The 12,611-nt window shown below is 48.3% G+C and overlaps 1 protein-coding gene across 1 annotated transcript in view; it reads right to left on the bottom strand.

Annotated features, from left to right (window-relative positions):
- Positions 1 to 12,611, bottom strand: part of LOC311115601 (E3 ubiquitin-protein ligase ZNF598-like) — a 74,725-nt gene that overhangs the window by 53,584 nt on the left and 8,530 nt on the right. Inside the window, exon 2 of the mRNA XM_084190762.1 lies at positions 1,833 to 1,945. Coding sequence (XP_084046888.1) covers positions 1,833 to 1,945 — 113 coding nt within the window. The remainder of the gene's footprint in view (positions 1 to 1,832; positions 1,946 to 12,611) is intronic.

Genomic DNA, 12,611 nt, shown 5'->3' with positions numbered 1-12,611 from the left:
CCAGGAAAGAGGAGAGGAGAGAGGGCCAGGAGAGGAGAGAGGGCCAGGAGAGGAGAGAGGGCCAGGAGAGAGGAGAGAGGGCCAGGAGAGAGGAGAGAGGGCCAGGAGAGAGGAGAGAGGGCCAGGAGAGGAGAGAGGGCCAGGAGAGAGGAGAGAGGGCCAGGAGAGAGGGCCAGGAGAGGAGAGAGGGGGCCAGGAGAGAGGAGAGAGGGCCAGGAGAGAGGAGAGAGGGCCAGGAGAGAGGGCCAGGAGAGGAGAGAGGGCCAGGAGAGAGGAGAGAGGGCCAGGAGAGAGGGCCAGGAGAGGAGAGAGGGCCAGGAGAGAGGAGAGGGGGCCAGGAGAGAGGGCCAGGAGAGGAGAGAGGGCCAGGAGAGAGGAGAGAGGGCCAGGAGAGAGGAGAGAGGGCCAGGAGAGAGGAGAGAGGGCCAGGAGAGGAGAGAGGGCCAGGAGAGAGGAGAGAGGGCCAGGAGAGAGGGCCAGGAGAGGAGAGAGGGCCAGGAGAGAGGAGAGGGGGCCAGGAGAGAGGGCCAGGAGAGAGGAGAGGGGGCCAGGAGAGGGGGCCAGGAGAGGAGAGAGGGCCAGGAGAGAGGAGAGAGGGCCAGGAGAGAGGGCCAGGAGAGGAGAGAGGAGAGGAGAGGAGAGAGGGCCAGGAGAGAGGGCCAGGAGAGGAGAGAGGAGAGGGGGCCAGGAGAGAGGAGAGAGGGCCAGGAGAGAAGAGAGGGGGCCAGGAGAGGAGAGAGGGCCAGGAGAGGAGAGAGGGCCAGGAGAGAGGAGAGAGGGCCAGGAGAGAGGGCCAGGAGAGGAGAGAGGGGGCCAGGAGAGAGGAGAGAGGGCCAGGAGAGAGGAGAGAGGGCCAGGAGAGAGGGCCAGGAGAGAGGAGAGAGGGCCAGGAGAGAGGGCCAGGAGAGGAGAGAGGGCCAGGAGAGAGGAGAGGGGGCCAGGAGAGAGGGCCAGGAGAGGAGAGAGGGCCAGGAGAGAGGAGAGAGGGCCAGGAGAGAGGAGAGAGGGCCAGGAGAGGAGAGAGGGCCAGGAGAGAGGAGAGAGGGCCAGGAGAGAGGGCCAGGAGAGGAGAGAGGGCCAGGAGAGAGGAGAGGGGGCCAGGAGAGAGGGCCAGGAGAGAGGGCCAGGAGAGGAGAGAGGGCCAGGAGAGGAGAGAGGGCCAGGAGAGAGGAGAGAGGGCCAGGAGAGAGGAGAGGGGGCCAGGAGAGAGGGCCAGGAGAGAGGGCCAGGAGAGGAGAGAGGGGGCCAGGAGAGGGGGCCAGGAGAGGAGAGAGGGCCAGGAGAGAGGAGAGGGGGCCAGGAGAGAGGGCCAGGAGAGAGGGCCAGGAGAGGAGAGAGGAGAGGAGAGGAGAGGAGAGAGGGCCAGGAGAGAGGGCCAGGAGAGGAGAGAGGAGAGAGGGCCAGGAGAGAAGGCCAGGAGAGAGGAGAAGGCCAGGAGAGAGGAGAGGAGAGAGGGCCAGGAGAGAGGAGAGAAGGCCAGGAGAGAGGAGAAGGCCAGGAGAGAGGAGAGGAGAGAGGGCCAGGAGAGAGGAGAGGAGAGAGGGCCAGGGGAGGAGAGAGGGTCAGGAGAGAGGAGAGGAGAGAGTGCCAGCAGGAGGAGAGAGGTCCAGGAGAGAGGAGAAGGCCAGGAGAGAGGAGAGGAGAGAGGGCCAGGAGAGAGGGCCAGGGGAGGAGAGAGGGTCAGGAGAGAGGAGAGGAGAGAGGGCCAGGAGAGGAGAGAGGGTCAGGAGAGAGGAGAGGAGAGAGTGCCAGCAGGAGGAGAGAGGTCCAGGAGAGAGGAGAGGAGAGAGGAGAGAGGTCCAGGAGAGAGGGCCAGGAGAAGAGCAGTGTACCTGAACTGAGCGTATATCTTGGGGTCTGTAAAGTAGATGTCATGTTTCCTCTCCACCTGCAGCGTCTGGAGGGGCAGAGCAGAGAACGCCACCAACTTCTGCACAAACACCACCTAGACACACACAAACGCTTCGTTAATGTGTATTATTTAATATGTGTGTTATTTAACATTACTATTAAAATAGTACTCACTTATATGAATGGGTAATTGTTTACAAGTTGCTAGCTACCCCCATAAAGCAATCACCGAAAACCACATATTTTCATGATCTTCTGTGGCTTGGTAACTTCCTGTTGTGCTTATGGAGTGCTTATGGGTAATGGGAACGAGGCTTATGGGTAATGGGAACGAGGCTTATGGGTAATGGGAACGAGGCTTATGGCTAATGGGAACGAGGCTTATGGGTAATGGGAACGGGGCTTATGGGTAATGGGAACGAGGCTTATGGGTAATGGGAACGAGGCTTGACCACAGATGATCCATTATATTGACCAGATACTCCAGTGGCTGCGCTAACCAAATGGGAGCCAATGAGAGAAACGGTTTCCACTAGTTACCACAGCCACAAAGTCAATATTAGTTATATGGTAAAAATCCATGAAAAGTTCTTTTTGTTCTTAGTTTAAGGTTAGGCATAATCTTAGCAGTGTGGTTAACAATCACATTTTAAATGAGAGAAATTGTAGAAATAGGGAGGGTTTATGAATTTGTGACTTTGGTAACTAGTGACCAGCAGGCAGAACTCCGATATACAGTGTTTATTCTCTATTTGCTGGGATGCCACGTGTCCAATTTATACCAGGACACTCCTAACAACCTAACTATTACCAACAGGGTTTGGAACCAAAATTACTTTCCAATTGTTTCGTTCTGAACAGATTTTTTTCCGACCAGAAAAATAAAAGTTCTGAACCAGTTCGACCCCCAAAACAAAGTAACGGTTTATAAAAACCTTTGAAACACACTTTTTTTTTTTTACATTTAGCTCAACATTTAATTACTTCAATCAGTGAGCATAGAGCAGCTTGCTGTAGAGCCGGTTTGTGATTTAATCTGTAGAGGAAAGTGGTTAAGAGCTCATTGTATTTTGCCGTAACAGCATGGTTTAATCATGATGAAAAGACACACTTAGAGTTGGTTTAAAGTTGGACCAGAGCAAACGTTAGTTAGCTAGCGAACTAGCTTGTGTGTGCAGAGCAGCACTAGCATTTTTGTAGTTAATAAATCCAATGTAAAACATGAGTATCCTTAATTAGCATTGAAAAAGTCAATCCCATTCTTCTCTAATTAAACGTCTCACTAATTTCTTAATTACGCTTCTAACATCCATCAGTAGGCTACAGTAACTTCTGGTTACGCCTGTAACATCCATCAGTAGGCTCCAGTAACTTCTGGTTACGCCTGTAACATCCATCAGTAGGCTCCAGTAACTTCTGGTTACGCCTGTAACATCCATCAGTAGGCTACAGTAACTTCTGGTTACGCCTGTAACATCCATCAGTAGGCTCCAGTAACTTCTGGTTACGCCTGTAACATCCATCAGTAGGCTCCAGTAACTTCTGGTTACGCCTGTAACATCCATCAGTAGGCTACAGTAACTTCTGGTTACGCCTGTAACATCCATCAGTAGGCTACAGTAACTTCTGGTTACGCCTGTAACATCCATCAGTAGGCTCCAGTAACTTCTGGTTACGCCTGTAACATCCATCAGTAGGCTACAGTAACTTCTGCTTACGCCTGTAACATCCATCAGTAGGCTACAGTAACTTCTGGTTACGCCTGTAACATCCATCAGTAGGCTACAGTAACTTCTGGTTACGCCTGTAACATCCATCAGTAGGCTCCAGTAACTTCTGGTTACGCCTGTAACATCCATCAGTAGGCTACAGTAACTTCTGGTTACGCCTGTAACATCCATCAGTAGGCTACAGTAACTTCTGGTTACGCCTGTAACATCCATCAGTAGGCTACAGTAACTTCTGGTTACGCCTGTAACATCCATCAGTAGGCTACAGTAACTTCTGGTTACGCCTGTAACATCCATCAGTAGGCTCCAGTAACTTCTGGTTACGCCTGTAACATCCATCAGTAGGCTACAGTAACTTCTGGTTACGCCTGTAACATCCATCAGTAGGCTACAGTAACTTCTGGTTACGCCTGTAACATCCATCAGTAGGCTCCAGTAACTTCTGGTTACGCCTGTAACATCCAGGCTACAGTAACTTCTGGTTACGCCTGTAACATCCAGGCTACAGTAACTTCTGGTTACGCCTGTAACATCCATCAGTAGGCTCCAGTAACTTCTGGTTACGCCTGTAACATCCATCAGTAGGCTACAGTAACTTCTGGTTACGCCTGTAACATCCATCAGTAGGCTCCAGTAACTTCTGGTTACGCCTGTAACATCCATCAGTAGGCTACAGTAACTTCTGGTTACGCCTGTAACATCCATCAGTAGGCTACAGTAACTTCTGGTTACGCCTGTAACATCCATCAGTAGGCTACAGTAACTTCTGGTTACGCCTGTAACATCCAGGCTACAGTAACTTCTGGTTACGCCTGTAACATCCATCAGTAGGCTCCAGTAACTTCTGGTTACGCCTGTAACATCCATCAGTAGGCTCCAGTAACTTCTGGTTACGCCTGTAACATCCATCAGTAGGCTCCAGTAACTTCTGGTTACGCCTGTAACATCCATCAGTAGGCTACAGTAACTTCTGGTTACGCCTGTAACATCCATCAGTAGGCTACAGTAACTTCTGGTTACGCCTGTAACATCCATCAGTAGGCTACAGTAACTTCTGGTTACGCCTGTAACATCCATCAGTAGGCTCCAGTAACTTCTGGTTACGCCTGTAACATCCATCAGTAGGCTCCAGTAACTTCTGGTTACGCCTGTAACATCCATCAGTAGGCTACAGTAACTTCTGGTTACGCCTGTAACATCCATCAGTAGGCTCCAGTAACTTCTGGTTACGCCTGTAACATCCAGGCTACAGTAACTTCTGGTTACGCCTGTAACATCCATCAGTAGGCTCCAGTAACTTCTGGTTACGCCTGTAACATCCATCAGTAGGCTCCAGTAACTTCTGGTTACGCCTGTAACATCCATCAGTAGGCTACAGTAACTTCTGGTTACGCCTGTAACATCCATCAGTAGGCTCCAGTAACTTCTGGTTACGCCTGTAACATCCATCAGTAGGCTACAGTAACTTCTGGTTACGCCTGTAACATCCATCAGTAGGCTCCAGTAACTTCTGGTTACGCCTGTAACATCCATCAGTAGGCTACAGTAACTTCTGGTTACGCCTGTAACATCCATCAGTAGGCTCCAGTAACTTCTGGTTACGCCTGTAACATCCATCAGTAGGCTCCAGTAACTTCTGGTTACGCCTGTAACATCCATCAGTAGGCTCCAGTAACTTCTGGTTACGCCTGTAACATCCATCAGTAGGCTCCAGTAACTTCTGGTTACGCCTGTAACATCCATCAGTAGGCTACAGTAACTTCTGCTTACGCCTGTAACATCCATCAGTAGGCTACAGTAACTTCTGGTTACGCCTGTAACATCCATCAGTAGGCTCCAGTAACTTCTGGTAAAGCCTGTAACATCCATCAGTAGGCTCCAGTAACTTCTGGTTACGCCTGTAACATCCATCAGTAGGCTACAGTAACTTCTGGTTACGCCTGTAACATCCATCAGTAGGCTCCAGTAACTTCTGGTTACGCCTGTAACATCCATCAGTAGGCTCCAGTAACTTCTGGTTACGCCTGTAACATCCATCAGTAGGCTCCAGTAACTTCTGGTTACGCCTGTAACATCCATCAGTAGGCTCCAGTAACTTCTGGTTACGCCTGTAACATCCATCAGTAGGCTACAGTAACTTCTGCTTACGCCTGTAACATCCATCAGTAGGCTACAGTAAATTCTGGTTACGCCTGTAACATCCATCAGTAGGCTACAGTAACTTCTGGTTACGCCTGTAACATCCATCAGTAGGCTCCAGTAACTTCTGGTTACGCCTGTAACATCCATCAGTAGGCTACAGTAACTTCTGGTTACGCCTGTAACATCCATCAGTAGGCTACAGTAACTTCTGGTTACGCCTGTAACATCCATCAGTAGGCTACAGTAACTTCTGGTTACGCCTGTAACATCCATCAGTAGGCTCCAGTAACTTCTGGTTACGCCTGTAACATCCATCAGTAGGCTCCAGTAACTTCTGGTTACGCCTGTAACATCCATCAGTAGGCTACAGTAACTTCTGGTTACGCCTGTAACATCCATCAGTAGGCTACAGTAACTTCTGGTTACGCCTGTAACATCCATCAGTAGGCTACAGTAACTTCTGGTTACGCCTGTAACATCCATCAGTAGGCTACAGTAACTTCTGGTTACGCCTGTAACATCCATCAGTAGGCTACAGTAACTTCTGGTTACGCCTGTAACATCCATCAGTAGGCTACAGTAACTTCTGGTTACGCCTGTAACATCCAGGCTACAGTAACTTCTGGTTACGCCTGTAACATCCATCAGTAGGCTACAGTAACTTCTGGTTACGCCTGTAACATCCAGGCTACAGTAACTTCTGGTTACGCCTGTAACATCCATCAGTAGGCTCCAGTAACTTCTGGTTACGCCTGTAACATCCATCAGTAGGCTCCAGTAACTTCTGGTTACGCCTGTAACATCCATCAGTAGGCTACAGTAACTTCTGGTTACGCCTGTAACATCCATCAGTAGGCTCCAGTAACTTCTGGTTACGCCTGTAACATCCATCAGTAGGCTCCAGTAACTTCTGGTTACGCCTGTAACATCCATCAGTAGGCTACAGTAACTTCTGGCTACGCCTGTAACATCCATCAGTAGGCTCCAGTAACTTCTGGTTACGCCTGTAACATCCATCAGTAGGCTCCAGTAACTTCTGGTTACGCCTGTAACATCCATCAGTAGGCTACAGTAACTTCTGGTTACGCCTGTAACATCCATCAGTAGGCTACAGTAACTTCTGGTTACGCCTGTAACATCCATCAGTAGGCTCCAGTAACTTCTGGTTACGCCTGTAACATCCATCAGTAGGCTACAGTAACTTCTGGTTACGCCTGTAACATCCATCAGTAGGCTACAGTAACTTCTGGTTACGCCTGTAACATCCATCAGTAGGCTCCAGTAACTTCTGGTTACGCCTGTAACATCCATCAGTAGGCTACAGTAACTTCTGGTTACGCCTGTAACATCCATCAGTAGGCTCCAGTAACTTCTGGTTACGCCTGTAACATCCATCAGTAGGCTCCAGTAACTTCTGGTTACGCCTGTAACATCCATCAGTAGGCTACAGTAACTTCTGGTTACGCCTGTAACATCCATCAGTAGGCTACAGTAACTTCTGGTTACGCCTGTAACATCCATCAGTAGGCTACAGTAACTTCTGGTTACGCCTGTAACATCCATCAGTAGGCTCCAGTAACTTCTGGTTACGCCTGTAACATCCATCAGTAGGCTACAGTAACTTCTGGTTACGCCTGTAACATCCATCAGTAGGCTCCAGTAACTTCTGGTTACGCCTGTAACATCCATCAGTAGGCTACAGTAACTTCTGGTTACGCCTGTAACATCCATCAGTAGGCTCCAGTAACTTCTGGTTACGCCTGTAACATCCATCAGTAGGCTCCAGTAACTTCTGGTTACGCCTGTAACATCCATCAGTAGGCTCCAGTAACTTCTGGTTACGCCTGTAACATCCATCAGTAGGCTACAGTAACTTCTGGTTACGCCTGTAACATCCATCAGTAGGCTACAGTAACTTCTGCTTACGCCTGTAACATCCAGGCTACAGTAACTTCTGGTTACGCCTGTAACATCCATCAGTAGGCTCCAGTAACTTCTGGTTACGCCTGTAACATCCATCAGTAGGCTACAGTAACTTCTGGTTACGCCTGTAACATCCATCAGTAGGCTCCAGTAACTTCTGGTTACGCCTGTAACATCCATCAGTAGGCTACAGTAACTTCTGCTTCAGAGGGGAGGGGCAGGAAGCCGACACACCCCCACTGGCAGGGGAGGGGCAGGAAGCAGACACACCCCCACTGGCAGGGGAGGGGCAGGAAGCCGACACCCCCCCCCCGGCAGGGGAGGGGCAGGAAGCAGACACACCCCCACTGGCAGGGGAGGGGCAGGAAGCCAACACACCCCCACTGGCAGGGGAGGGGCAGGAAGCAGACACACCCCCACTGGCAGGGGAGGGGCAGGAAGCCAACACACCCCCACTGGCAGGGGAGGGGCAGGAAGCCGACACACCCCCTCCTGGCAGGGGAGGGGCAGGAAGCCGACACACCCCCACTGGCAGGGGAGGGGCAGGAAGCCGACACACCCCCTCCTGGCAGGGGAGGGGCAGGAAGCCGACACACCCCCTCCTGGCAGGGGAGGGGCAGGAAGCCGACACACCCCCTCCTGGCAGGGGAGGGGCAGGAAGCCGACACACCCCCACTGGCAGGGGAGGGGCAGGAAGCCAACACACCCCCTCCTGGCAGGGGAGGGGCAGGAAGCCGACACCCCCCCACTGGCAGGGGAGGGGCAGGTAGCCGACATACCCCCTCCTGGAAGGGGAGGGGCAGGAAGCCGACACACCCCCACTGGCAGGGGAGGGGCAGGTAGCCGACACCCCCCCACTGGCAGGCAGACTCTGGAATCAGTTGGAGTGACAGAGTGAGGGCTTTGCATAGACACTTTGTTGCAATATTCGTGGGACTGGGAAAAAATGCAGGAATGTAAAATAACGTTATTAACCGGTTCCCGCGCTTTTAAAATAACGTTATTAACCATTAATCTTGGCCAGGTCGCAGTTGTAAATGAGAACTTGTTCTCAACTGGCTTACCTGGTTAAATAAAGGTGAAATTATTTTTTTTTTAAATAAAACAATGATTCTCTACACTTGTTGATTGCTTGTTTTGTCACAAACTGAAATTAGGCAAACTATTAGAATTTTAGCCACCAGGAAATGGAGGAGTGATTTCTACATATTGCACCTTTAATAAAGTAATTTGAATATGTCATAAGAGAAAAGATAATTGGCCCTTAAACTCGCCAGATCATTTTCCATCAATGGATGTCAATTTAACGCGTTTGACTTCTATGATTGTAAATAAATCCCTTTTGGCATGTGCACAATTCTAGATAAACCGTTATAAAATGTGTTATTATGTTAAGACTACAAACCGTTTGTGAGATTGACTTGTCATTTCAATAGGTATAGGCTACTGACTAAAATCTGGGTTTATGATTGTAATTAAACTTTACCATGGTTTACTTAGCTAGCCCCTGATAAGGCCACAGCCCCTGATAAACCCACAGCCCCCGATAAGCCCACAGCCCCCGATAAGCCCACAGCCCCCGATAAACCCACAGCCCCCGATAAGCCCACAGCCCCCGATAAGCCCACAGCCCCCGATAAACCCACAGCCCCCGATAAGCCCACAGCCCCTGATAAACCCACAGCCCCCGATAAACCCACAGCCCCCGATAAGCCCACAGCCCCTGATAAGCCCACAGCCCCTGATAAGGCCACAGCCCCTGATAAGCCCACAGCCCCTGATAAACCCACAGCCCCCGATAAACCCACAGCCCCTGATAAGCCCACAGCCCCTGATAAGCCCACAGCCCCTGATAAGCCATACAGCCCCCGATAAACCCACAGCCCCTGATAAACCCACAGCCCCTGATAAGCCCACAGCCCCTGATAAGCCATACAGCCCCCGATAAGCCCACAGCCCCTGATAAGCCCACAGCCCCTGATAAGCCATACAGCCCCTGATAAACCCACAGCCCCTGATAAGCCCACAGCCCCCGATAAGCCATACAGCCCCTGATAAGCCCACAGCCCCTGATAAGCCCACAGCCCCCGATAAGCCCACAGCCCCCGATAAGACCACAGCCCCTGATAAGCCCACAGCCCATTTCAGATCGCCTACACAAGCCTAGGCAAGATGTAAGCTGAATTATTTAGCGGTTTGCTTAGTTCAAATTGACAGACTAATTTATTCAACATGAATAGCGAGTCCATTTCGAGGTAAGTGTTTCCCCAACAGCCTGCTGGAATAGGCTACTGAGGATGAGGTCGTCATTTCAAATCATTAGATCAAAGATTAATATGGATATCAACTGAATATGCTTGTCAACAATAACCAGTGTTTTTTTTCATGTAGCCCAATCTAACTGACCTTCAATCTAATGCATTCTAACAGCCTGTAGTCTAATCTGACCATTACCTTCAATCTAATGCATTCTAACAGCCTGTAGTCTAATCTGACCATTACCTTCAATCTAATGCATTCTAACAGCCTGTAGTCTAATCTGACCATGACCTTCAATCTAATGCATTCTAACAGCCTGTAGTCTAATCTGACCCATGACCTTCAATCTAATGCATTCTAACAGCCTGTAGTCTAATCTGACCCATGACCTTCAATCTAATGCATTCTAACAGCCTGTAGTCTAATCTGACCCATGACCTTCAATCTAATGCATTCTAACAGCCTGTAGTCTAATCTGACCATGACCTTCAATCTAATGCATTCTAACAGCCTTTAGTCTAATCTGACCCATGACCTTCAATCTAATGCATTCTAACAGCCTGTAGTCTAATCTGACCCATGACCTTCAATCTAATGCATTCTAACAGCCTGTAGTCTAATCTGACCCATGACCTTCAATCTAATGCATTCTAACAGCCTGTAGTCTAATCTGACCATGACCTTCAATCTAATGCATTCTAACAGCCTGTAATCTAATCTGACCATTACCTTCAATCTAATGCATTCTAACAGCCTGTAGTCTAATCTGACCCATGACCTTCAATCTAATGCATTCTAACAGCCTGTAGTCTAATCTGACCCATTACCTTCAATCTAATGCATTCTAACAGCCTGTAGTCTAATCTGACCCATGACCTTCAATCTAATGCATTCTAACAGCCTGTAGTCTAATCTGACCATTACCTTCAATCTAATGCATTCTAACAGCCTGTAGTCTAATCTGACCCATGACCTTCAATCTAATGCATTCTAACAGCCTGTAGTCTAATCTGACCATGACCTTCAATCTAATGCATTCTAACAGCCTGTAGTCTAATCTGACCCATGACCTTCAATCTAATGCATTCTAACAGCCTGTAGTCTAATCTGACCCATTACCTTCAATCTAATGCATTCTAACAGCCTGTAGTCTAATCTGACCATTACCTTCAATCTAATGCATTCTAACAGCCTGTAGTCTAATCTGACCATGACCTTCAATCTAATGCATTCTAACAGCCTGTAGTCTAATCTGACCCATGACCTTCAATCTAATGCATTCTAACAGCCTGTAGTCTAATCTGACCATTACCTTCAATCTAATGCATTCTAACAGCCTGTAGTCTAATCTGACCATGACCTTCAATCTAATGCATTCTAACAGCCTGTAGTCTAATCTGACCATGACCTTCAATCTAATGCATTCTAACAGCCTGTAGTCTAATCTGACCCATGACCTTCAATCTAATGCATTCTAACAGCCTGTAGTCTAATCTGACCATTACCTTCAATCTAATGCATTCTAACAGCCTGTAGTCTAATCTGACCATGACCTTCAATCTAATGCATTCTAACAGCCTGTAGTCTAATCTGACCATGACCTTCAATCTAATGCATTCTAACAGCCTGTAGTCTAATCTGACCATGACCTTCAATCTAATGCATTCTAACAGCCTGTAGTCTAATCTGACCCATGACCTTCAATCTAATGCATTCTAACAGCCTGTAGTCTAATCTGACCATGACCTTCAATCTAATGCATTCTAACAGCCTGTAGTCTAATCTGACCCATGACCTTCAATCTAATGCATTCTAACAGCCTGTAGTCTAATCTGACCATGACCTTCAATCTAATGCATTCTAACAGCCTGTAGTCTAATCTGACCCATGACCTTCAATCTAATGCATTCTAACAGCCTGTAGTCTAATCTGACCCATGACCTTCAATCTAATGCATTCTAACAGCCTGTAGTCTAATCTGACCATTACCTTCAATCTAATGCATTCTAACAGCCTGTAGTCTAATCTGACCCATGACCTTCAATCTAATGCATTCTAACAGCCTGTAGTCTAATCTGACCCATGACCTTCAATCTAATGCATTCTAACAGCCTGTAGTCTAATCTGACCATTACCTTCAATCTAATGCATTCTAACAGCCTTTAGTCTAATCTGACCATTACCTTCAATCTAATGCATTCTAACAGCCTGTAGTCTAATCTGACCCATGACCTTCAATCTAATGCATTCTAACAGCCTGTAGTCTAATCTGACCCATGACCTTCAATCTAATGCATTCTAACAGCCTGTAGTCTAATCTGACCATGACCTTCAATCTAATGCATTCTAACAGCCTGTAGTCTAATCTGACCATGACCTTCAATCTAATGCATTCTAACAGCCTGTAGTCTAATCTGACCCATGACCTTCAATCTAATGCATTCTAACAGCCTGTAATCTAATCTGACCATTACCTTCAATCTAATGCATTCTAACAGCCTGTAGTCTAATCTGACCCATGACCTTCAATCTAATGCATTCTAACAGCCTGTAGTCTAATCTGACCATTACCTTCAATCTAATGCATTCTAACAGCCTGTAGTCTAATCTGACCCATGACCTTCAATCTAATGCATTCTAACAGCCTGTAGTCTAATCTGACCCATGACCTTCAATCTAATGCATTCTAACAGCCTGTAGTCTAAT

This window comes from Coregonus lavaretus (genome assembly GCF_964263955.1).
Source record: "Coregonus lavaretus genome assembly, contig: HAP1_SCAFFOLD_145, whole genome shotgun sequence".
NCBI lineage: Eukaryota > Metazoa > Chordata > Actinopteri > Salmoniformes > Salmonidae > Coregonus > Coregonus lavaretus.
Note: the sequence above shows the minus strand (reverse complement) of the source record. Positions and strands in the feature narration are given on the sequence as shown.